The sequence below is a fragment of the Tripterygium wilfordii genome, chromosome 6 (assembly GCF_013401445.1).
Source record: "Tripterygium wilfordii isolate XIE 37 chromosome 6, ASM1340144v1, whole genome shotgun sequence".
NCBI classification, from domain to species: domain Eukaryota; kingdom Viridiplantae; phylum Streptophyta; class Magnoliopsida; order Celastrales; family Celastraceae; genus Tripterygium; species Tripterygium wilfordii.
Genome location: NC_052237.1, coordinates 2,760,095 through 2,784,690, shown reverse-complemented (window position 1 = coordinate 2,784,690; position 24,596 = coordinate 2,760,095). Strand labels below are relative to the sequence as shown.

The 24,596-nt window shown below is 37.5% G+C and overlaps 6 protein-coding genes across 14 annotated transcripts; 4 read left to right on the top strand and 2 right to left on the bottom strand.

The window, feature by feature from the left end:
* Positions 1-1,691: 1,691 nt before the first annotated feature.
* On the top strand, positions 1,692-3,543 carry LOC119999457. 4 transcript variants are annotated; one of them, XM_038847028.1, is made up of 3 exons: positions 1,692-1,869; positions 1,958-2,013; positions 2,296-3,543. In XM_038847028.1, the coding sequence occupies exon 3, from the start codon at positions 2,331-2,333 to the stop codon at positions 3,444-3,446; it is 1,116 nt and encodes a 371-aa protein (XP_038702956.1). In that variant the 5' UTR covers positions 1,692-1,869; positions 1,958-2,013; positions 2,296-2,330; the 3' UTR covers positions 3,447-3,543. The 4 variants fall into 4 exon arrangements, with proteins under 4 accessions (XP_038702956.1, XP_038702955.1, XP_038702954.1 ...); XM_038847027.1 differs by having other exon boundaries at positions 2,223-3,543; XM_038847026.1 differs by having other exon boundaries at positions 2,152-3,543.
* On the bottom strand, positions 3,439-7,717 carry LOC119999458 (protein XRI1). Of its 6 annotated transcripts, none has more exons than XM_038847034.1 (11): positions 7,487-7,717; positions 7,218-7,377; positions 6,859-7,096; positions 6,681-6,739; positions 6,468-6,587; positions 6,249-6,388; positions 5,584-5,647; positions 5,400-5,502; positions 5,282-5,322; positions 5,065-5,145; positions 4,001-4,749 (listed from the first exon to the last, which is right to left on the bottom strand). In XM_038847034.1, exons 5-11 carry the CDS (start codon positions 6,526-6,528, stop codon positions 4,478-4,480), a joined length of 762 nt encoding a protein of 253 aa, XP_038702962.1. In that variant the 5' UTR covers positions 6,529-6,587; positions 6,681-6,739; positions 6,859-7,096; positions 7,218-7,377; positions 7,487-7,717; the 3' UTR covers positions 4,001-4,477. The 6 variants fall into 6 exon arrangements, 5 of the variants coding, with proteins under 5 accessions (XP_038702962.1, XP_038702960.1, XP_038702961.1 ...); XM_038847032.1 differs by having other exon boundaries at positions 6,468-6,584; XR_005468420.1 differs by lacking the exons at positions 6,859-7,096; positions 7,218-7,377 and adding an exon at positions 3,439-3,698 and having other exon boundaries at positions 4,375-4,749.
* An 829-nt stretch (positions 7,718-8,546) lies between these two features.
* Positions 8,547-10,369, bottom strand: LOC119999462 (small ubiquitin-related modifier 1-like). The gene is made up of 3 exons (XM_038847036.1): positions 10,202-10,369; positions 9,512-9,661; positions 8,547-8,792 (listed from the first exon to the last, which is right to left on the bottom strand). Exons 1-3 carry the CDS (start codon positions 10,304-10,306, stop codon positions 8,724-8,726), a joined length of 324 nt encoding a protein of 107 aa, XP_038702964.1. The 5' UTR covers positions 10,307-10,369; the 3' UTR covers positions 8,547-8,723.
* A 2,469-nt stretch (positions 10,370-12,838) lies between these two features.
* On the top strand, positions 12,839-13,918 carry LOC119999461 (xyloglucan endotransglucosylase/hydrolase protein 3-like). Its single transcript, XM_038847035.1, has 3 exons — positions 12,839-12,955; positions 13,081-13,274; positions 13,512-13,918. Exons 1-3 carry the CDS (start codon positions 12,839-12,841, stop codon positions 13,900-13,902), a joined length of 702 nt encoding a protein of 233 aa, XP_038702963.1. The 3' UTR covers positions 13,903-13,918.
* A 424-nt stretch (positions 13,919-14,342) lies between these two features.
* Positions 14,343-18,831, top strand: LOC119999456 (GPI transamidase component GPI16). The gene is made up of 5 exons (XM_038847025.1): positions 14,343-14,680; positions 15,219-16,475; positions 16,793-16,942; positions 17,030-17,210; positions 18,437-18,831. Exons 1-5 carry the CDS (start codon positions 14,453-14,455, stop codon positions 18,622-18,624), a joined length of 2,004 nt encoding a protein of 667 aa, XP_038702953.1. The 5' UTR covers positions 14,343-14,452; the 3' UTR covers positions 18,625-18,831.
* A 1,187-nt stretch (positions 18,832-20,018) lies between these two features.
* LOC119999490 (ankyrin repeat and SAM domain-containing protein 4B) lies at positions 20,019-24,590 on the top strand. The gene is made up of 6 exons (XM_038847088.1): positions 20,019-20,420; positions 21,803-21,861; positions 21,967-22,202; positions 23,483-23,557; positions 23,661-23,723; positions 24,203-24,590. Exons 1-6 carry the CDS (start codon positions 20,314-20,316, stop codon positions 24,245-24,247), a joined length of 585 nt encoding a protein of 194 aa, XP_038703016.1. The 5' UTR covers positions 20,019-20,313; the 3' UTR covers positions 24,248-24,590.
* Positions 24,591-24,596: the final 6 nt, after the last annotated feature.

The following is a 24,596-nucleotide window of genomic DNA, read 5'->3' as shown; positions in this document are numbered from 1 at the left end:
GGGATAGAATTGGAATCCTTGCCCTAATGAGCAGATCGATCCCCTTACATACAAGGTGATTGTCATTCAACCAACGATTTATTTGTCAAAAAAAAAATATGTATTGTTGGAGCATCCATGTTTTAAGTCTCTCATTTTTAACGGATTCTCTAAAATAGAGAGTCATTTTATAGTCTCACACAATTACAATTCAACTACACTACTTCACATTATGATTTAAAATATTTATTTTCTTCAATCATTTTTAATATATTTTCTGTTTAAAATATATTGAAAATTATTTTGCTCCACCCTTCAAGTCCCATTGCCGGCCCAAGAGTGTAAAAAGTGTTCAAACTGATCAAAAAAACTCGAGGCCAATTGTTGTGTTGAAGACGCAAAGAGAAATATCCAGAAGAAATCAACATTGCAACACAATTGTGGTGAAGCCTTTTCCAGTGTAAGAATCATCCTACCTGGTGCTGAAATTTTAAAATTTCCATTCATATAGGTTATTTGCTAATGAGAACAAAAGATAGTTCCCTTTTTACAGATCGAAATGTCAAAGATATGGTTACTTGCATAACCCCAACAAAATCAAAGAAATGTGTTATTGTTCTTTTCTTTGTGACTACATCCATCTAATTTGCTAATATTAGAAACTTTTCATCTCCACCTTCACCACCTTGAAGCTGCAGAGGACGTGGAAAGGGTAATATGCAAACAAATCTCTGAAGCTTGGTGAGTAGCATTGTTAGATATATAATAGACAAATATGAGATCCACACCTTATTTGGGACGAGTCGGGTTTGAATAGGTATGTCCACTCCATGCGAAACGGAAGGTACAAATTGTATGGACCAAAAACCGTTGGCCCGAAATATTTGAGCACATAATGGAAGGTCTATCGAAGGCCCGAATTGGATCGGCCCAAATATGCGTCTGAAGGAGTATCTGGCCCAAGTCGGGTTTGAATAGGTATGTCCACTCCATGCAAAACGAAAGGTACAAATTGTATGGGCCAAAAACCGTTGGCCCGAAATATTTGAGCACGTGATGGAAGGCCTATCAAAGGCCCTGGTTGGATCGGCCCAAATATGAGTCTAATGGCGTATCTGGCCCGAGTCTAATGGCGTATCTGACCCAAGTCCAAACGAAACCCAAGGCCCACAGTTAGGATGGGTGCAAGAGTAGGCATCTAAAGCCCAAGGCTTATAATGCAAAGTAAGTCCCAGATTAGGCCACAGGCCCAACCATGGCCCAGTGAAGAAGCCGGTCTGAAAAACTATAAATAGAGGACATCTCCTTATTTACTCCTACAACTACCTATCTCTCTCCATCTCTCTCTAAAGTCATTCACTTCTCTCACTTAAATATCTCACACCGTTGACTGAATTAACCGTCGGAGCTTGTTCGGCGACATCACACTAGTGTCCAAGCTTGACGGTCGACCTTCCTTTGATCTTGCAGGATTGTCACAGGCTTCGATCGACGGCAACAAATTGATTACAGATTTTAGAATTTACACAAATCAGTTTAACACAAATTAATCCCATTAATCAACCATGCAAACAAGAAGTCAAGAACCATAACCAACAATAGGTTGGTATAAGTGCGACAAAATTCGATTATAATAAAAAACTTATTTTTAAACGGTATTTAAAAAAAGAAAAGTAAATCAAGAACCATAAAACTACACACAAAACCCCCATGAGACTCGCTCAACCATCCAAAACTCTCATTCCCTCCTAATATTCTCTTCTCCATACTCTCTCCCTCTCACTCTCTCTATCCAATCTTTCTAGAGAGATTTGACGGAGAAAGACAGAGTCGGACGATAACAAAACAAAGAAGAAACAGAAGGAAATAGGGAGGGACCATTGTATAGGGGTGTGTGTAATCTTATCTAAGCTCTCTCCTTCAATTTTTCGTTTACTTTTGTCATTTATCGTGAAATCTAACTTTACTTTTGCTGCAGACATATAATTGAAAGGCTGCAGTTGTAAAAATACCAGAGATCTGGTGCCGACACAAGTAAGGTATCCGATGCCATTTCCAGTGTTTTTTGCTATAAATCTCTAGTTATTTTTCAGTTTCAGATTTCTTTTCCTCTCTCTGTACATCCATGGATTTTAATGGCATTAGAAATCAATTTTTTGTTTGGTTTTCTAGAGTTTTGCAGTTTTGTTTCTTCCCAAAAATTTGAGTTTCCGATCCTTGAATTCATCTCTGTATTTTATCAGTTTCCCCGGAATTTGTTTGATATATGTTCTGTTCTCCTCGGAATTGTGAATTGTGACTGATTCATAATGGAAGGTGGTTGTCAACGGAGACTTACATTATTGGATCACATGTCCGCTGTTGAGAGTGGACGAGATTCGCTGGCAGGGTTAACCCTCGACGCAGTCCTGTCTGAGAGGCGACGGGCCGCTGCGGCGCTTGCGCCCACGGCGAATCAGATCAACCGAACTCTCCTCGACATCATACGCGACGAGGACCCCAGTGGCGGCTCCCAGGGCCACAGGAAGAGCTGGAAAACCTTTAGGGACAAGCTCCGTCTCAAGCGCGCCGGAGCTGCTTGGACATCCTCTGTTCATATCCCTGCCTCCGATGTCCCTATCCGGAATAACAATGAGCAGGCCAGATCCCCATTTGCGCGCCGGAATTCGGTCCGTTACACTACTATGTCGTCCAACTCACATAATTCCGTAGAGTCGTCTCAGGACAATGCTCATCAGGATGATTCGTCTAACCCGCCGAGTAACAGACCACAGATGAGTCGCTTCGGCTCGACTCGATTCGGCACGTCACCAGTTCCAACGGATTCCAATGAGTCATCGGAGGATGTGAACATTAATGTCGTCGGTGACGCTCCTCCAGCAAGAAGTTTCAGACCGCAAATCTCTCGGCACAACTCGACTCGCTTACCGGCTTCCAACACAGATTCAAATCAGCCTGTAGAAAACGAATACGGGCCGGCGAGTGAAGGCACGCGGCGGTTGGCAGAGGCATTGGCGGAGGAGAGACAGTTGTCAGCAAGGGAAGCGGTTGCGGCGCAGGAGGCGTCGGAGGCAGCGGCCGCGGCAGCTGCGGAAGGAACAGATTCAGAGGGCGAGGAGAATAACGATGCAGAGGAACAATCAGGTGCGGGACAACCGGTGAGGATGTCATTGATGGATTTGTTGGAGGAGAACGATAGGCAGTTGGGACTTGAGGGGTCCACGTACACCATGGGAGACGAGGAAGATGAATTCGACGACGATGACGAGTATGAAGAGGATGTAGAAGAGTGTGGTGGGGGTGGTGTAGAGTATAATTGCTGCGTGTGCATGGTGAGGCATAAAGGCGCGGCTTTTATCCCCTGTGGGCACACCTTTTGTAGGCTTTGTTCAAGAGAGCTTTGGGTGGAGAGGGGTAACTGCCCCCTCTGCAATGGTTTCATCTTAGAAATTCTCGACATCTTCTGAATTGTACTGAATTTATTTTTCATTTGTTTTGAAAATTTCTTGAATCGTAAATAAGAAATTATTAGGAATGTTGAGGTGGAAATGTTCCACATACATATATATATTTGCTTATTTCCGATCACTTTTTAATAAATAACACAAAAAAAATTCAAAAGCACTGCCCCGAACCCCTCAACCATTCGCCCCCTGATATAAATCGCTCCCTTGATCCGTCACAACCAAGTAGTCTCCCCTCAATCCATTTTCTAGATTCTGTCAATGAATGTAGGACATGAACTAAGTTCTGAAGTAGTAGGTCTTACGTCAAAACAACTACTAAGCATCACCAAACAGCCACACCCACTCCTGTTTTATTGATGGGAGTGCTGGGCAACCACTGCATATGTGGTCAGTCATTGCCATTGAGTGCACTGTGTGCTGGTCCTGATAATTAGTGACCAGAAAACGAAGGGAAAATGCAACATGAGACATAATTAACAATGGTCTGTGACAGTGTGTAAAGTGATCTATCATCATAACAAGTTCAATGTCAAAAAGAAAAATCATAAGCGAATTGCAATGAAGCATAATGCATGTAAACCAAGTTCAATGTCAAATATACATGTAATACTAGAACACAAGTGCGCAAATCAGTTTGAACTTGCCTTTCAAAAAGATCCAAGATGCAATTTTTTGTAGATTACAACTCATGTTAAATACACCTACTCAACAATTACAGCACACAAGCATGAAGACTAAAAGATTTTAAATGGTATTGGCAATTTGGTACGGTTTTCTTACGCTAAAAGAAAATACCCAGATCTGAAGCACACGAGGTTTTTCATTCCAATCTTAGAAAAATTTCACCATGTATAGAGAAAAAAAACAGCTATATGACACAACTACAATAATATGAACAGCAGCAACAAGAGATGCAATAACAACTTACATACTGTGCTGCCCGGAAATGAAACAGAGAAACCCTTCAACCAACAATATTTTGAAGGTGAGAAAACAAGGCTTCATAGCACAGTTGAAAAGCACTCATTTGCTTATCCTTTGGTTCTCATGATTGTGATGCTGCTACCTTTTCCTCCATCTGTACGAATTTTTGTTTTGCCGACTACAGGCTTGCCAGAGAAGGGCGAAGTAGGGTAAACAGCAGGATCTTCATAATTTTGCTTTGATTTTGGTGGAGTGTGGATCTTCTGGTTTATGTCCTTCAAAGTAACATCTCCATGGACTCCACAAGGTTTGATGAAGGTAAATGGTGAAGTAACAGAAGAAGCTAACTTAGTTGGTGTTTGTTTGATTGATTTCCTACCTAAGTGCAGAAAGTAAAATACCTCGAATAATTAGTTAGCATTTAAGACTTCCATAGATGAACATTCACAATGATCGAAGGTAAATTGAGCAAGGCGAAAAGATGTCCAAGATTCCCACATGAGGAATGTGATGGAAAACAATAAGACTAACAATGACAAGTCAAGATTGTACAATATGGAAGGATATGCAAGTCGGTATAGATGAGAACCAGGAACAAGAATCATCCATAGATAACCATGTAATGAGAGATGAGATCAGACAAAAAGTTTAGCAAGTAAGAGCAAAAACAAGAAGATTGAGAATAGAGAGGCACCTTTGAAGACAATATTTCGAGGAGTCCTAGTAACTTGCTGTCGAACCACATTTTCAGTTTCAGTCGGACAATTATACAACTCTACAGAAGTTAAACAATACTATGAACTTAATATCATACGCAAATGAATAATGAGAAGAGGGCAAGAGGGTAAGAATAGATAGAAACAGAGAGAATATGATAGGCCGGGACTGAATAAAAATACAATGCCATGCACCTGAAAAATCAATTTGAATATCGGCTGCTCCAGCGTAATTCCTAAATATATAAATCAATCAGGAAATATTGGAATAATGATCAAACCAAAACATGTCTTGAAGTCCAGTGAAGCATACATATCATCACAGAGAAAATTCAACTGAGTGTCATTGAAGCATTCGGCAAGCCATTCTTCAGATGACTGATCTAGGCCCTTGTAACTGGAGGCAGACACATGTTCTGGAATACAAAAAATCAAAATTATGTAATCCCAAATAAAATTCATATTTGTACAAGAACATAGCCATGCAAAAGACAAACCTGAAAACCCAGATACCCACTCTGACACTTGGGGTAAAACCTCTTCAAACGAGTCCTTCCTCTCCTGAACAAACAAATTACAAAGTATCACTGATATTGAAATACTTTGGTAACATCTGAACAGAACAAAAAAAAATGATTATATATGTAACAAACATGCCATAATTCAAACTTATCTTTCAAACTTATCAAGGGATAATTAAGGGTTGAGTGGAGCAGAAGGATGAAATGTTGAATAGGCTAAGGCCTGGAGCTAATTTGCTTCGGAAGCAGTATTTTGTCCAACAATGTTTGATGCAAGGCTCCATGCCTCCATGAACTGGAACTATTGAGAGAATTACCAAGCCCAAGATTGCTATCTACCACAATTGAGTGCCTAGTGCTACATGGGTATATATAATATCTACTCTGACAAGTTAGAATTTGGGTGAAATAATACCATCTATGGAACAATATCAAGTCTTTGTCACCATGAAATTTGAATACGGTACCTCTCTTTTTGTAAGTTTTCAATAAAGGAGAATTTCAAGTGTGTGACATGTTTGTCCAACATTTCAATTGAGGACATGCTTTAGAATTGATATTGGGGTGGGGGAAGAAGTATAAAAGAAAACAGGCTTTGGATATGACAATATTAGACAAGTAAAGGGCATCCAAAGACTGACATTTGATTTTAAAAACACAGATGGAATCTCTTCACTGCATAATAGGGAATCTACTACTTCAGTATCAAACTGTAGCATCCGTCGCCTCTTTACTTGTGAAGAAGCCTCCCTACATTGCTCTGGATCCTTGTTTATATTCTCTGAAATCCAGTCTATCAAATCAGCCACAATGGCAAGAGCAAGAATATGATATGGAAGACCAGAAGATCAAAAATATACCACAATGAGTAACATGCAAATCACCAGAGGCCTTCATGGGGGTTGTTTGATCATCCAACATGTAGGAAATATCTTCCTCATTCAGAGTGATTTCGTTCCAACAGCACTTAGAGACATCTGCTTAAGAATAAGATTACCCAAATATCAGTGGGCTTGGCCTAAAATGCTAGCTTCACTTGGCAAGTAAACCTTAAAATGACAGCAAGAACTCACCATAATTAGAATCCTTTCGAGGGCAACTACCATCTCCTTGCCAATTCCAATGCTCACCACTACCATTTGACATCATATGAAAGAGAAATATCAATTTGCAGTTATACTATGGTCTGTCTAACAACAAATGAGTAATCACAGATTCAAGCTCAAAGCAAACAATATAATGCACACTCACAGCACTGGCAATATGGATAAGAGAACTAGTCAGTGGATACTATGGAGTATGGAGCCCCCATTACGCACTTATAACCTTAGTTGACATAGTATATAACCAGTATACATCCAATCTGTGATTGAAGTACAATAATATTAAACCTCTCAAAACCCTGTTGCAGTTCTTAGGATCCAATACATTCCCAATTGAATCTGGGATTCTACTGGCATAGCATAACTGTCCCCAAATTGGGATGACCCTAGCAAGTTCAAAGCAAGGCAGAAAGCTGTATTAGCCAACACGCAGAGGCAATCAGATTTTCATATCATTTTGTACATATGAAGAAAAAAAGAAAAAACAAGAAACGAATAATGGCCCACCACTTTATTCGAGGGTTCTTCTCCCTTTAGCATAGAATAAAGCTACTTCCATTAAACCCCACCAGTAGCCGGAAAAAAAATCGCAACACCCCAATTAACAGCACCAGCATTGAATCGCAGAAAGAATTCATCGCATAACAAAGGCACAGACCCAACCATCCTAAAAAATCTATCTCAGTAGGCCAATATTCATCCAAACTTGAAAAGAACAAAACACAATAACAAATGTAGTTTCAGTATCAAAAATAGCGAGGTAAGATTTCATTTACCTGTTGCAGTTGTAATCCATTACTGAATCTGCAACCGAATTCAGGACCCTCAGTAATCGCAAAAGCCCGTCTCCTCCCTTTACTTTACGAACATCAAAAGTAGCCGTTACCGAGGAACACGGATTAATCTCCTAAATATTCATAGCTATTCAGTGTTTTTCTGCTTGAGATGCCCGAAAGGGTACACGCCAAATTTCTCTCAGACACGACAGTCTCTCTTCTGTGTGTTTTTTTTTTAAAATACTGCTAAATAATATGATTTTCATTGAAATTAAACGTTGACAGACACATTTAATCCAATCGAGTTACCTCTCATTTATTTTTATAATCATCCCCTTCATGCCATAAAGAAATAATTGTTACTTTTATAACTAATAATACATACACTACACTAAACCTCTACTTGTTTATCTGACAGGTTCTCACCTTATTTAGGCTGATATTATAGAACTTTTATGATGCAGAAATGCAAGTGCTAATTAAGGACTTTAGCATGTTTAAGAATTTTCATTTTGATTCTCAAACTTTCCCTCATCTAACACCTTTTCTTTTTTGGTATTGATTTGTTCATTGCACTCTATAAAATCATAAATTCGTTTCTTTTGTAAGTGACTGACTCAGGATGTTACTACCAAAAAATATAATTTTTTTTTAAAAAGGGAAAGAAAGGCAGTGGCCACTTGAAAAGTGATTAGCATTTTACACTCACGAAAATTCATATATATATGTATGTCATAGACCACCATCCTCCCATGAATTGCTCTGAATCGTACCCATGAATTACTACTAGTCAGTGCTACTTCAAATCCTCCACAACATAACCACTTCATTCTCAGTATGAAAGCCAACAATCCAACCAATAAGCATCTCTCCCTATTAACATCCACATCAATAGTCCAATATATGAACTCTCTGTTGCCACCAAATTAATAGTATAAAACTACAAAATCCCATTAGGTCTTGCACAAGTCATATAGGCTATGGCGTTCACTATTTTAATCCATGGATTCACAGCTACTTGATGCAATCAGGATACAAAACGAGCACAGACAGAAGCAAAGATATAAAATTAAAAATATATATATATATAAGAACACCAAACAAGCCTAATAATTCCATAAGTAGCAAAAGAAACCCATCAACATCCATGGCATAACCTATGTAGTTCACCTTAGCTCCGTTTCAATTTACACCAATATCTTGAATCATAAAAGTAAAATAGAGCAAAATAAACCAACTATGCCAGATGACCGCCTCCTGTTTGGTGCAGCATGGCATCAATTTCGTCGCCATCCTCCATCTCAAGCTACAGAAAAAAGAAAAATAAATAAGAAAAGAGAAACACAATAGAAACCATAGCACAATGAACCAATTTATTACATTCAAACAACAAAATACAGTACTTTGAGGTGACTCCAAAAGTATAAGAGTCTGGCCCATCCCACAACAAGCTGGATAAGTATCACAAATTTGACATTTAAAAGCAACGTATAATCTAATCTATTCAAACCTTAGCGATTATCAACCCGCCCTCTGTTGCGGCCCACACATCTAGTTCTGCAACCTTTTAGGTTGCATCAGACAGAGAGCTAAGTATAATATAAATCTACTCAAACCTTAGCAATTATCATTCTATCCTCTGTTGCAGCGCAGTTCTGCAACCTTTTAGGTTGCATCACGCAGAAAGCAGAACATACAAACCATTTTCCATTGAGAATGCTATTAAAATAGTCGAATTGATTCATTCTATGTTTTAAATGCTTAATATACCCATCAAAACGTATCTCATTGTGATTACTCTTTTATGCCTCATAGGGATGGCAAGCAACAAATCACACACTCAAAGCAGTTCAAAACTCCAAAGATGTTCCTCCTTAACCCAGTTTCCAACCCACAAGTCACAATTTTAAAAAAGAATCGATAGAATAAATCAACTAAATATACCAACGTACCAGTACCTTGACCAAAATTAATATAGTTCCCCAAAAATAAAGGTAGAGTTTAATAAACAAGCAGAAATATCACCTCATCCGGAGTCTGTTCTGCACGGAGTCTGCGCCCATCAAACAAAAATGCAATGGAGTTCAAGTCCACCGACTGCCTCTCACAATATGCATTCATCAGTTTTCGCATCTGGGTACTCCGTTTGATCCTAAAAAACACTTCATTGCCATCCTACAAGCAAACCAAGAAGCAAATAAAGACAGGGAAAATACAGAATTACACAAAGAATTTAAGTAAATGGATATAAACAACATAAAATTTAAAATATGTAAATGATCAAAACCGAAAAGCTATAAGAGACTGTATGCTACCACCAGTGAATTCACAATCAGCAACCCATCCAATCTAATAGTCACAGATTAAGAATATAAATCATCCTAAACCTTGAAATCAAAGGAATGCAATAAGCACCAACAATAATACCAACGACACCAAGCATTGCATGTTTCCACAGATCATTTCACTTCCAAAAGACATTAATTATTACTTTATTACCAATAAATTGTCTCCAAGGACAACAAGCATCAAATTAGCCATTAGAAGCAGTTATCTACTAAACCAACAAACATGAGTTTCACAACCATGTAAAGCAAAATCACGCAACAACCTTTCACCGACATAACAAGAAAGCATTGAAGAAGAAAAACCCCAAAAACTTATAAAACCCTAAACAAAAATAAAACAAACAAAACAATCAAGTTCGATTTAAACCTGGCCCTTGACTTTGAGGTTAATGTGAGCGGACTGGTCCCCGGGCTTCTTGTCCTCCTCTTGACCTGCCCCGCCACCTCCGCCGCCGCCGCCTGTTGCAGACATTCTCTCTCAGTCGCGTTTTTCTCTGTCTGGTGATTTTTAGGTTTGCTCGCCTCTCGACAAACAATCCAAGAGAATAAATAGGTAGGTCTGCGTCACATCAAAAGGCAGAAGAGAGAGCGTTTTATTCACGCAATATATACCATAGGTCCTCGTGAGTTCTCGACCGTCCAAACTCGCAATGTTAGGGATATAGAGGGGTAGTATAGTAAATAGATCCAACTTTAATGACGAGCGAGTATTTTAAGACTTTTATGCGAGGTTTCCAAATAAAGTAAAATTGATAAAGATTTGGATTCCGGGACCACTAGGGAATCGGCGGTCGATTGTGGCTTTACAGAATCGACGGCTGAAATTGCTCAAGAGTCAAGAGGGTATCAACGGCCAGTAATGTGCGACTGGAGACGCTTTCTTTTTTCACATGGAAATTTTCGAAGCTGTTGACTGAATGGAACATATTCTGTCTCATCCAGGGCTAGTGATTGGTGATTGGTGATGTCAAATCACAGAGAAATTACGGATAAACATTCCTTACGTATATTAAAAAAAAAAAGAAAAAGTTAAGGATACTAGGATAGACCTCTTGTGGGACTGAACTAGGCCCAAGGAGCCCATCAAGCTTCCCAGTGTTAGTTTCTTAAGCCCATCAAGCTTCCCAGTGTTAGTTTCTTAAGCCAACAAGCCCAATCTTAGCTGAAACCAAGTCCGGTTCATTGGCATGAGTTGGGCTAATTTGGGCCTACATGGGCTTCTGTTATCATTTGGACACAAGTTTTTTTTTTAGGGCATGAGCTTAACAAGGCAAACGGATGTCATCATATTCTTGGGCCCCACCCAACACCCATCAGCATTTTACAATTTACATGCATTATTCAGTTAATTTTAAAAAATAAAAAAAGAAACCAAACAGGATCCAGAAGTAGATCATGTTGGGATCAAAATATTGGGAGAAAATCCAGAAGGAAATCCTACTCACACAAAGTCAGAGCCCAGCAGATTTAACAGAACAACATATTGGATCGTTATGGTGGGACCTATGTTTTGGGCCCACACTGTAAAGCCCTTTTTGGAGAAGGCCGTGATGTCAAGCCCATGATTGTTCATCAAGGTGGTTGTGCCCTTCATTTCATTGCTGTACCCCTTTTGCCTTTTAGACTTGTATTTTCCTGTTCTTTCTATAATATAAGTAGTATGCATGCATGATGACTCGTACAAGAAATGTGTTACCACCCTGGATTGGGATCCCTACACTTCCTAAGGCTCTACTTTGATTAAAAAAATCATGAATTATCAGGGCATTTGATTCATAGTTGAATGAGGAGCATAAGGTGAGCAAAACAGGTAACAAGTATATATATAAGATTATAAATCCGGTAATATCTTAATTTCTATTCATTAAAAATAGACATAACAAATCTGAGACGTTTGATGCAGAATACGTAACAATCTTTTTCTTTAATTTCCAACACTTCAAAACATTATATAACACTTAAAATCATGCATACATATCATATATATATATATATATATATATATATATATATATATATATATATATATATATATATATATATATATATAGTTAAGAGATGTGGTTTGTTATGGGGGACTAAAGGCTAAAGCGTGTTGATAAGGTGAAGCTGTTTGTGAGAAATCACACACTTTATGCTTTTTCATGGTTCCTTCCCAGCTGGTAACCTGAACATATATGTCTTATAAATACCCACTACCCCAACATATATATATATATAGCCTTGTACTAAACGTATAGATACTATTGCAATTCAAATTAATTCATTATCGATCCTTGAAGTCTTTGTTAATCACCGTGAATATGATACTCATCATCATCATTTCATTCATGTTATTTGCTCTACTTGCAAACACTAGCAGTAGTGTTAGCTTTGATCAAAACTACGGGGTTACGTGGGGATATGATCACGTCTCGTCTATAAACCAAGGAACAGAAATTCAGCTCTCAATGGATTCTTCCTCTGGTTATTACTCTTAACCTTCTTTTCACTCCTTTTTTTTTTTTTTTATATGGATTGATATTGATAAATTAATGTTGTTGACAGCGATATATGCACCACCAACGAGCTTATTTTGAAAAATACGCTAGTGTTTGATAAAATTATAAAGTATAAGTTAGTGTCCGTTTTTTAAATGTATCACCTAACACCCGACAATTTATAAGTTAGTTTTTTTTTTTTTTTTTTTCGAACTTAGAAGCTAGCTTATCTTTCCCCAAAAATAAATTATACTAAACGGATCCTTAATTTATCGTCTTGAATTATTTACTAGGATTTTGTTTCCTTCATTTTACTCATCCTTCATTATGATTATAGAATAGTAAACTTGATTACAAAAATAAGAAATATGAAAGTTGATATGTCTGGCAGGTTTAGGGTTGAGTAATAATAAAATTATTTATGTTCATCCAAAAATGAACCATACATGCATGAAATCATCAAAAGGTTTTTACATAGATAAGGTTTACTAATTGTCATAGATTATATAATAAGTGTATTTTTCATGCATCTACTTACAGGGTCTGGGTTTGCATCCAAACAAAGCTTTGGTTCTGGATTCTTTCATTTGAGGATTAAACTACCAAACAAGAACTCTGCAGGAGTTGTCACTGCTTTCTATGTGAGTACTATAGTCTATATACATATTATAATTCATAAAAAGATTGAAGTATACACACACACACACACACAAACGATTATACATAATAAGTAATTTTATGTAAAATGGTTTTTGCATGGTTACAGCTATCTTCACAGGGTAACAATCACGACGAACTCGACTTTGAATTCTTGGGGAATGGAGAAGGAAAACCAATCACTCTGCAGACCAATGTATTTGCTAATGGTGAAGGAAATAGAGAGCAGAGACTCACTCTCTGGTTTGACCCAACTTCAGATTTTCACACCTACAAAATCCTTTGGAACCAACATCAAATTGTGTAAGCATGCACTAATTAATTAATTATCTCATCTCTCCAAGTCTTATAATTTGCATGTGAAATTCAAAGCCCGTTAAGGGATAAACGCCCAAACATATAACTCAACTTCTCGATGGGTATACGTGAGAAATTCAAAGAAAAGAGAGTTTATAAATTGTGAAAGTGAAGGTTCGAACCTAAGACAAACTTTCTACTCCGATACCATCTTATAATTTGTTATTTGTTTTTGTTATCCAGATTTTATGTGGACAACATTCCTATAAGAGTGTACAAGAACAACAGGAACATTGGAGTAAGTTACCCATCACAGCCAATGCAAATACAAGCAAGTTTGTGGGATGGAGATAGTTGGGCAACAGATGGAGGGCAGACCAAGATTGATTGGAGCAATGCACCATTTAAGGCTCATTTTGAAGGGTTTGACATTGGTGGCTGCAGCAGCTCAAATGGTAACATTGATCAGGATTGCTATGACTCTAAGTATTGGTGGAATGCTAAGAAATTCTGGAAACTGGACTCTGCACAACAGAGAGCATATGAGAATGTGAGAAGGCAGTATATGAACTATGACTATTGTGCTGATAGGCCTAGATATCCTACTCCTCCCCCAGAGTGCCTTAATCTATAGATTTTATGATAAGCTATACTTCTTGGGGTAGTAATAAATTAATAATAATAATAATAATAATGATAATAATCATCGAGAGCAATATCCTTGTGGTCACACATTGTATTTTAGCCTAATTTACATTGTAGTCGTGTGAGAAACTTTTGTACGAATAGACTCCATTTCCGATGTCCAAAGTACAAATTTTTATGGTGTAATTCTCGGTTATAAAAAAAATGATAATAATAATAATATAGACTATAGAGTTGAACTATTTTGTTATTGCCAATCAATAAAAAATTTGTTCATGTATATGTGCTAATACAAAAGCCCATGATTAGATGGGGCTGAAACCCAAACCTTTTAAAATCTGGGCCACGGCCAGAGCGATTGTTGAAGAATAATAAGCCCAGCCCATAGAATGAGAACATTTTTTATTTTATTTTCTCAGACCTCAGAACTCCAAAGTGAGAGAGCCTTCAAGCGAGGTGCTCTCGAATGGCGGAGACGCTCCGTTCGGCTGAACTTACGAACTGAATCAGTTGCACTCTCACTGTTTTTTACGGAATCAATGGAGATTCCGAGTCTAGTACTATTTTTTACACTTATTGGCCAGCTATTGTTTATTGGAATCGCCTTTGGATCGGTAATTGGTGAAGAGGAGTTCCATGAGGAATTGGTGCTCAGGCCGTTACCGGATCGAAAAGTGATGGGGCATTTCCACTTCGAAAGTAGAGCTCCTCCTTCAAACTCCTTTGGCCGCCACCATCACCTCTTCCCCAAGGCCATTGCTCAGCTTGTATGTTTTCCTTTTTTTCTTATTCTGTCGTTTGTTGTTTTGTTGATTCTCCTGAAATAGAAAGAAGCATTACTATTTAACTTTCTCATTTTGTTTTCTCAATCACGGTCGTGACTTGCCTTAAAAATCAAGTCAATGGTTGTGCTAAGTTGAATTGTAGCTTCTTTGGTTTCAAGAAATTCCAATAAGAGAAACTCTGATTCGCGAATTTGAATTTATTTTATGCTTATCGCTAAGCTTTTGGGATGTTGGATTGTGCATTTTTATAAGGTATAAGATGGATTTTATTATGACCTGCCAGCTGGTTGATGGAAGGGTGGATTTGGGATTGGTTGGTGTTGGCCTTTGTTTTATGGAGACTACTAAATTTGTCATCCAATTTTCTTCATCATCATCATCCAAGCCTTTATCCCAAAAGTTTGGGGTCGTCATCCAATTTTCTTGTAAATGAAAAAAGTTAGATCAACATGTGGATTTGCACTTTTTGTATGAGGATTTGCAATTTTTGTATGACAGTGGAACATTGTTGCTTGGGCAGGTTAAAAAATTCCAAGTTAAGGAAATGGAGTTATCTTTCACACAAGGTCGCTGGAACTATGAGCAATGGGGTAGTTTTGATCCCATACCAAGCAACAATGCAAAGCCTCCTGGAGTCGAACTGTGGGCTGTCTTTAATCTTCCTCAAGAGCAGGTTGATGCTTCTTGGAAGAACCTGACCCACACCCTTTCAGGTCTTTTCTGTGCTTCAATCAACTTTCTGGAGTCTTCTACCAGTTATTCTGCACCTGAATGGAGCTTTCCGCCTGCCTCAGGCAGTCTTAGATATGGAACTCTGCCTCGTGAGGCTGTTTGCACAGAGAACCTTACTCCGTGGTTGAAGCTTCTTCCTTGTCGTGATAAAGATGGGCTTTCAGCGTTAATGCACAGACCATCTATTTACAAAGGCTTCTATCACTCTCAACGATTGCGTTTGACCTCAATTGCATCTAATTTGGAGGGGTTGGGTCCAGGCATTGTACTAGAACAAACACTTACAGTTGTTCTTCAACCGGATAATCAGAAAAATATGATGTATTCTTCCAAACCAAATTTACAACCAGGCTGGTCAATGAGTTCAATATTTGGCAGAAAAGTGAATGGAAGATGTATGCTTGCCAAGTCTAGTAATGTATATCTTCAATTTGAAAGGGGTCTAGTGTCTGAACTCAAGAATCTGGAGAAAGAAAATGGAAAATCTGGAGATGAAAATTTAGCCTTGGAGGGTTTTTTGAGTAATCCCTACTTTGAATTATCAATTAAACCAGACAGGATATTCCAGGAAGTTAATAATTTTCATATCAAGGGCCCTTCTATTATATATGAATTTCAAGTTGATAAGTACAGTGAATCTCTGCCATTTGATTTAGGCCTTACCTGGAAGATCCCCATTGGCTGGACATGTCAACAGGCACCTTTGCATGCCTGCAGATTCTTAATGGGAAGTGGGAATGAAAGAGGTGCAATTGCTATCTCTTTAAAATCTATAGAATCGATCATGAGTTCACTGGATGCTAATAGTCTCGACGGCAGCTGTAAGTTGCAAGTTGACATCTTCCAAGTGGTGCCTTGGTATATCAAAGTCTATTACCATACTCTTGGAGTGTTTGTTGATGGTAAACCACATGCAGTTAGAGATATTGTAGAAAAAATACATGTTTCGCCTTCCAAGGACAAGGAATCACCTGGAGTGATGGAGATGGTTCTTAAACTTCCTTGTGGTGTGAAATCAGCTGCTTTAACCATAGAGTTTGATAAGGTATGCACTCTGCTTTATTGAACTTAGCTTGGATTTGGTATGATAAGTTTGCATGCCATGCAAACTTACATATATATGTTGGTCAGTGCATTACTGAATTATGCTGATATACTCTTTTGTAACCAAGTGCTCATAACTCATAAGCATATTATTATGGAATGCGAAGCTCACTCTTTATTTCTAATCATGTCAAGGGTGGGTGACATGATCATTATTATGACGTAATCATGTCACACCACTGAGCTCAACTTTAACATGCATTTGGTTTCTTTTGTTTGTTTGCGACTTTTCTTTCCAACTTTGTGATATCTCAACAGGGTTTTTTGCACATCGATGAGTATCCTCCAGATGCTAATCAAGGATTTGACATTCCATCAGCTGTAATAAGCTTTCCTAATTTCCATTCAAACTTGCTTTTTCTTGGAGATGGCTCTTTGAACAAGTCTCCCATTATATCTGTGTTTCAGGTATTATGAACTCCTTGCTTATTCTTGGTTCTAAAAACCCTCCCATTCTGGACTTCTCCATTAATTGATTCTGGTTTTATGTTGCAGAAAAAGAGTCCTGTTCTGTCTTACACAGAAGTGCTACTTGTGCCTTTGACAACTCCTGATTTTAGCATGCCTTACAATGTCATTACAATCACGTGCACAGTATTTGCATTGTATTTTGGATCATTGCTCAATGTTCTGCGGAGGCGAGTGGGTGAGGAGGAAAGATTTCTGAAAAGCAAAGGTATATTTTGTCTCTCGAGTAAAATGATCGTTGGTTCCCTGCGAAAATGCAATTTGTGGAGTTTTAATAATATATTGTTTGTTGTCTCTGGTCTTGGTAATTATCCCACAACTTGAAACCACTTTGTTTACCTCTGTAACATAATTGTATCAACATGAGGAGTGATTGGCAAGCTATACATCAATATCCTTGCATGTTGGAGTTTTGTCTGATTGCTAGTTTGATATTTGTTGTGCTTGTTAAAAACCGTGTATAGAAGAAGCTTATATCAGAAAAGGGTTTTGGTAAATGTATATCAAAAGTTGCCTTTAAAAGCAGTAACGTTTTTGGTAAAAAATTCTTGAAAATGCTAATGCGAATAAAAATGAGTAGATAGAGCCTGTAGAGGTTTGTTGAAATTTTTGTAGTTTAGTATTTCTTTTATAGGGGATTTTTTGAAATAAATAATATAGAAAGCATAATGCAACTTTTAAAAACGTCTTTCCATCTGCCTCTAAAAGTGCGAAAAATAAGCACTACCAAGTTTTAAAAAACAATTTCAAAAATTTTCGCTAAACACTGCTTTTTAAGTAATGATATGCTGGAGCAATGAAAAATAAGCATGAGCTTGTGGAAATAAGCAATTCCAAACTTAGTTTAAGAATATGGAAAAAGAATGATGTGTATCATTTCAGGGATTATTGTGTCATTATTACTACTACTAAAATCTTTTCAATCTTTCAACTACAGCTCAACACTAGTTTTTCGGTTGTTATTTGTTATACTTCAATCCAAGAAGTCGAGCTATGGATTTATAGCTTGAAACAAAACTTTATGATGCATTTTTGGTATATTTTGGCAGTATTTCAGTTGAACCTCAATCTCTTGTTTATGTCATTGTTTCAACTGACTTTTGTCTTCTACTTCATGCATTGAGGAGTCTTACTTAGGATCTCAGTTTCAAAAATTTCGTACGGTCCCTTTTGAGGGTTTAAATTGTTTTACTCTCTCTATAGTAATAGATGTCAATATTCTATGAAGACAGCACTTCTCTTTTAGTTTGCAGTATCGATTCTGGATATTGTATATTTTTTATGAGTGCAAACTGTAAAGAATGTGGAGTATTATGACTATACCATGCTCTTACAACTCAATAATGTGTTAATATTCTTGAAGTTGCTGGTTTCCTGTTTCTTCATATCTTATTTCCCCATCTCCTGATCTATGCCTCGTCATTCTGATTGTAGCTGCCAAGAAAACTGGTCCAGTTTCGCAGCTGTTATCGAAAATTCTGGCCAAGCTTCGAAGAAAAAAGTGGGAACCACCCTCATCGCCTGAAGCAGCATCATCATCATCCTTCATTAATTCAAAACTGGTGTTTAAAGTTATATTGGTTGCTGCGATAGCCGTTTGTTGGCAATACTATTCTGGATAACATCATATTTAGTTAGTCTTAGCTGTACAATATGTGCCAAAGGAAAGAGTACTGGTTTTAGTAACATCAGGAAAAAAAAAAAATTTCTTATCCCACTCAACCATCTGATCCAAGTTTGTAGCCAAATTTTGTACCGTTTGGAAGAAGCAAATTCTCAATTTTTCATCATTGACATTCTTGCTTGATTGCATTTGAATATTTTACTTATTTGAGCTGTTGGTTCTGAAAAGTAGTGTATGCTTCTTTCTTTTAGCACTCTTTTTTTTCTTCTGAAACAGAACACTGAAAATCACTCACCCTGATATCATTTTTGAATGCTGAGGATCCACAAAACTGACAAGGCCATGTGTTTGAGTGTTTCTCACAGAAGTCGGTAACACTATATTACTATATTTAATTTACTTGAGAATTTTGTAAATTGCCACGAGCTCTTCAAAATAACTGTGTTAAACCGAATCGACCGTTTGGTTGGTTATTGTCAAATATATGTTAGAGAGGACTAACCGAAAAACCAAAAAAATCATCAATAATCGATCGATTGATTGGGGAAATTTATGTCAAAAACTGACCGTGGACACTTAAAGCTTCTTGTAGGGCTTGTTGGAAAAGCCGTTGTCAAACTTGATTAATCGCTCTTTCTTGTTCAAGATGAATGGTTTCATTTTTGTAATTTTCGAATTGTTCTAAAATCTTTGAAGTTGAATTAATCAAATTTAATTTTGCTCGTTCTATCTCAGAATATTCATTCGCTCGAAACTAATCTGCTTCCAGTTCAGCTTTCCGTAAACGATCCAATTATATCAAAAATCGACATTCGACGCCCCTAATTGCCACTCAAATTTATCATTTTTGGGCCCACTCTCAGATTGGTCTTGGGCCTGCTCTCTTTTTGAGCTTAGGCCCGCTCTCGGACTGGTCTCAATCTCAAGATCGATCTCAGGTTGGGCTTAGGCCCGGTCTCACCTTGGACCTAACTGGAATTTTTGGACCTCTTATATACTTTGGGCCTTTGGGGTACCTATCCAGTATCCAGGACCTAAGTTGGCCCTAGTAAAAAATCTAGAACTGAACACGTCAATCCTTGCACCAACCAATATCCAATAATATCCTTTTAACACATCTGGCCCAATGGTTGCCAAATGGGCCGCTGCTAGGTTAATAGAATGAATTTCTGGAGTTTTAATAATTTGTTCCATGACTCATTTTTGAATTTATAGCAGTTAGAAAATGTTGGAAAAAATTGCTAAAAAATACAATTAATTTATTTCCCTCCACTCATGCTACATAATTGTTCCACGATGGAAAGAAGGGAAAAAAAAATTCAAAAACGTTTTTGTACACAAAACATGAATTAATTACTGTCATCAAAACGCTGCGTTTATGTGTTTCGATCACAGCCTCACGGTAAGTAGTGTCTCTTGCACGACCGAACAACAAATTCGCGCCGCTCAAAATTCCGGTTCAGACTTCAGTCCTCCTCGTTCACGCTCGTTCCAAAGCCAAACACAAGCTTCTTTAGTCTGGATCTGGAGCTTAACATATAAATTGTTCGCAGATTTTCCGACTCTTTCTCTCCCGAGAATCTTCAATTCCATTACGGGCTAGGGTTTCGATCTTTCTCTTGAAATCCAATTTCACGCTCCTGTACCTAATCCTCAATTAGGGTTGGGGGTTTTAGAGTTAATAAATATGTATGCTGATCGGGTAGAATCTGGAGGCAGGAGATCAATAAAAGATCGTCTCAATGGAAATTCCTTGGACAACTCCACTCGCCGGCGCCCCATCACCGGAAAGAGGTTATTTCTTCTGCTTTTCCGCCATGGAATTTTTCTCCTTGCCTATCTGGTTTCGCTTTGGTGGATTTGTTTGGTTAGCGTTGTCTGAACTTTCTCGGCAGTGGCTTGTGAGATTGATTTGGTTTCATGATTTTGCTCATTGTTGCTTGCATTTTTATTTATCTCGTCTCTATGGAATTCGCTCGACTTAATATGATGTCTTCCGGTTGAGGGGAATGTGGGTCTGATAAGTGTTTATGAGTAATTATTAGTGATGATAAGCCATGAGTGGTGTTTTATCAAAGAAGGAAAGATAGTCTGCATTTTCATCTTGTTCTAATCAAAGATATGGATTAGAAACTCGTGGAAGCTTTATTGTTGAAGTCGTCCTGCAAGTTCCACATTTTTTTTGGTAGTTCTTGATGATTAGTATTGAGAATACTCTTGAAGTTGATTTCATGTTTGCTCTCCATGTAGTTCTCCTATGGCATTTGGTTATGTTGCATTACTCATTAGGGCTATTCAATTGAAAGCATTTTTATGAAATAATTGTGAATGTGATGTCAATTATTGTAGCTTGTGCCTGAATAATGAACTCCTCATTTTTTCACGTGCCTTTGGATTGGGCTTAAGAAGCATGGTAGATAGTATAGATAGTACATGCTGGGCCTATGTTTGTTAGCCTATATAGCTTTGGTTGGACCCTTTTTCCACTTGTTAATGCAACAAATTGGCAATATTGTATACATAAACTTACATATATTTGTCTTTACCACCTATACTTTTTAATTAGTACTTGATTCATTCATTGAACTTAAAACTAATTGGAAAAGGTCTACCCTTCAATGTCTCGTGGCTTATGTGTATCTTTGGCTTAGCGTAGGTGCTCTTTGACAGTTGGCTTGTGACCAAAGCAATTTCTCTGAGTCCATGAACTTAACTGATAGTTTTGATGTGCTATGTTTTTTTTTTTGTGCTGTATCATCTTCCTCGGTGTCACATTCTTGGTGCTCTGTATAACTTTTTTCTGCATCCTGAAAAATAAAGTTAGAGTCTTTGACATATCTTATACGGTCCTGTTGCTCCCCCACTGTCATTTTAACGAATTTTCTTTACTTTTTAAAAGAAGCTTTTTGGTGTTACAAAGAGGAATAATGTATTCAATTTTTGAAGATTGAGTTATAATTTGCAAAGTATGATTTCTGTTCAATCACGGAAAAGAAGAATAGATAAGACTTCTGTCATTTTCTACAGTTTTTTTTTTTCTTCATGATAGAAGGTGACGAGTATTTTAAATGAGCATGGTCTTTTCATCTCAACTGAGTTGTCTGTTCTTATCTTTGATTTTTCTCAAGGGATTCAAGCTATATACTCTCTAACCGAGTTGCACCTCTCATCTGCAGGCAGAGGCAAGATGACAAGTGGGAACATGATCTTTATGATGATGAACCTCACATTTCAAGTATGGACTGACTGACTTAATCACATGCAACTAAATTGCTGCTATTGTTGGATGCAACTATATCAACTCTGTTTCGTTTTGACTGTGTGTTAATGGCTTGTGAAGATCGCAAAGTTGGCGCTCGAGATCTTCGTCAGAAGCTCCAGAGGAAAGCTTCAGGTGTAATGGATTTGCGTGAAAAGCTATCAGATACAATGAATCTGCAACCACAGAGTGCCGGTTCACGAAAACAAAAAATGGAGGCTGCTAAACCAGCTAGGAAAAGTGTTGCTTCTGAGGCTGCTGAACTGGAGATTAAAAAAGTTGCAAATCTGGCTACTAAAAAGAAGCCTCAGCAAAAGGCATTTACTCTCTATTGCTTTCTTTTTTATTTTTTAAATAATTTTGGCGTAACTCTTCTACCTTACTTTTATACTATTTCCTGCCCCATTGTTTAAAAATGTCAGGTTGACGAACAATTTATTGCAGCTTCCTCAGTTACATTGTGAATTGTTTTTATTTTGGGGTGAAGTCGACTGATGTTAGTCACTTGTGCCATAATATTTTACATAAGACTATAGGTTTACTCCATAGAGAATAAATGATTTGAAATGATGAAATTCCGTGTTGTCCTGTTAGAGAATTCATATTTGGCGTAGTAATTGTTATTAGAATTTGCTTTTTTACTTTTTGAAGTTTAGGTGAATGGTTTCGTATTCTGTCACCAAGCTAGTAAGGAAAGGCCTTGTTCACTTTTGATCGCACAGTTGTAACTTGTATGTCCACTTTGTTTGTGTTTGTGTTTGCATGCTCGAGGGCTTACAAGCATGTTTATCTCTTGTTTGGATGTGTCCCTAGTTGTGTGTCTTAATTAATTTGAACTTTCTAATCTCAACAATCAACATATGCTTCAGCGGACAAGGAGTTGCTGGCTTGGAAATCTGTAGGCAAAGGAAAGCACCGTAGAAGCTTCTCTCAACTTATTCCAATGTCTGTAATGTGGATGATTTGGATTGAAAGGAATAACAGAATTTTTAACAACGAGTCCTCCTTAGAAGTATTCTTAGAAAACTGGCTGGAATGCTTAATGTTATGGAGTGCACCCCTATCAGGAATGTTTTTTATTATATAACTTTATGTTGTAGCTTTTAGGGCTGCACTCTCCTCCTTGTTTTCTTTCTGGGTTGCACCCCCTTGGTGCTTGAATAGACTTTTTTCATTCAAAAAAAAGTGTCACCTGTCATTGCTGGATCTGCTATTTCGAGCATTACTGTTGGACCAATGTGCCTAAAAAAGGCCTATAACATTCCTTTTAAGGCCCTAAGACATAATACTAGTAAATAGTAATATAGTCTCTCTCTCTCTCTCCTTATCAGAAAGGTGATGAAATTCCTGACCTTAAATTAAGGACTGATGTGAATCTTTTGACTGCACTTCCAGCCCCATGCTAAGCGTTGAGTGTTGATATTGATTGTTTAGTCATGGCGTAGAAGTATAAGATTTTTCACTGAAATTATTGAAAAATTGGACAAATTGATTGGGTTTGCCGATAGACATAAACACAGATGCATGGAGATGCAATTGTTGCAGTCAGCGTTGATGGTTTATATAAAGGTTTCTAAGTTTGTATCTTTTGGTGCAGGCTGAAATATCGTTGGATCAGTTTTTGCTGTCATTGGATCTCGAAAAATATTCAATTACTTTTCAGGCCGAAGAAGTACATGAATTTTATATCTACTTTAAATTTCTGTATTTCTTTATTTTTCATGATTAGCTGTAGGAATTGTCACTAATAATTTGACTTGCTCCTCTTGGTGCAGGTTGACATGACAACCCTTGTACACATGACTGATGAGGACCTCAAGGCTTTAGGGATACCAATGGTAAAGTCATGCGGACTTATATATTTTGTTTTTGATATTTGTTACTCTACTGGTCAAAACCAAGATCACAGACTTTCAAGAGCTTTCCTCTACAGTTATATTATCAACCGTCAAATGGTCATTTCACTTGTTTGGTTATAATATTTACTTTGTATAATGAAGGAATTTGGCTATCAGTTCGATATTAATTTTATATTTGACAAAAATTTCTTTTACAGATCTTGTGGTAAAACATGGTTATGTGTTTGAGTGTGTATCATAATTAATTGATGTCGATTGCAAATACTGCAACATATATATGATGTCCCTTACCGCAACACTAAGACATGAAAGATACCCCTCTATGAAAATTTTGCATTTGTAGTTTATTACTCTACGATGCTACATATGGCTCAGCTGCTCTGCTTGCATTGGGTAACTGTTGTGTTTTCCACTTACTGGGCATTTTAGTAGCTTACTGCTTTGCTTTGGTATTTCAGGGCCCAAGGAAGAAGATACTTCTAGCACTGGAATCTAGAGCCTGATATGTAGGAATTTGGTGGTGTGGGGTTGTTTTACCAATATGCGGGGGGGTTGCAGGTTCCTTAATTGGTTTGAAGATCCTCAAATTTATTTTGCCTGCAGCTGGGTTGGGCTAACCTCCACATTAACCTAGTTTTTTTTTTATTTTATTTTTTGTATTGATTTCCCTTTGTTCGTTTCTGTAGCTTGAATCTATTTATTTATCTGAAAGCAATGTAAAATGTGTGTTTGAGGAAGAGGAACTCACTCCTACCCTTGAAGGGCTTTTTTAATCATGGGAAACTATGAAATTTTCTAATCCATAGCTTACAATAGATATAAGAGCTGCGGAAAGAAACTTGATTACCTACT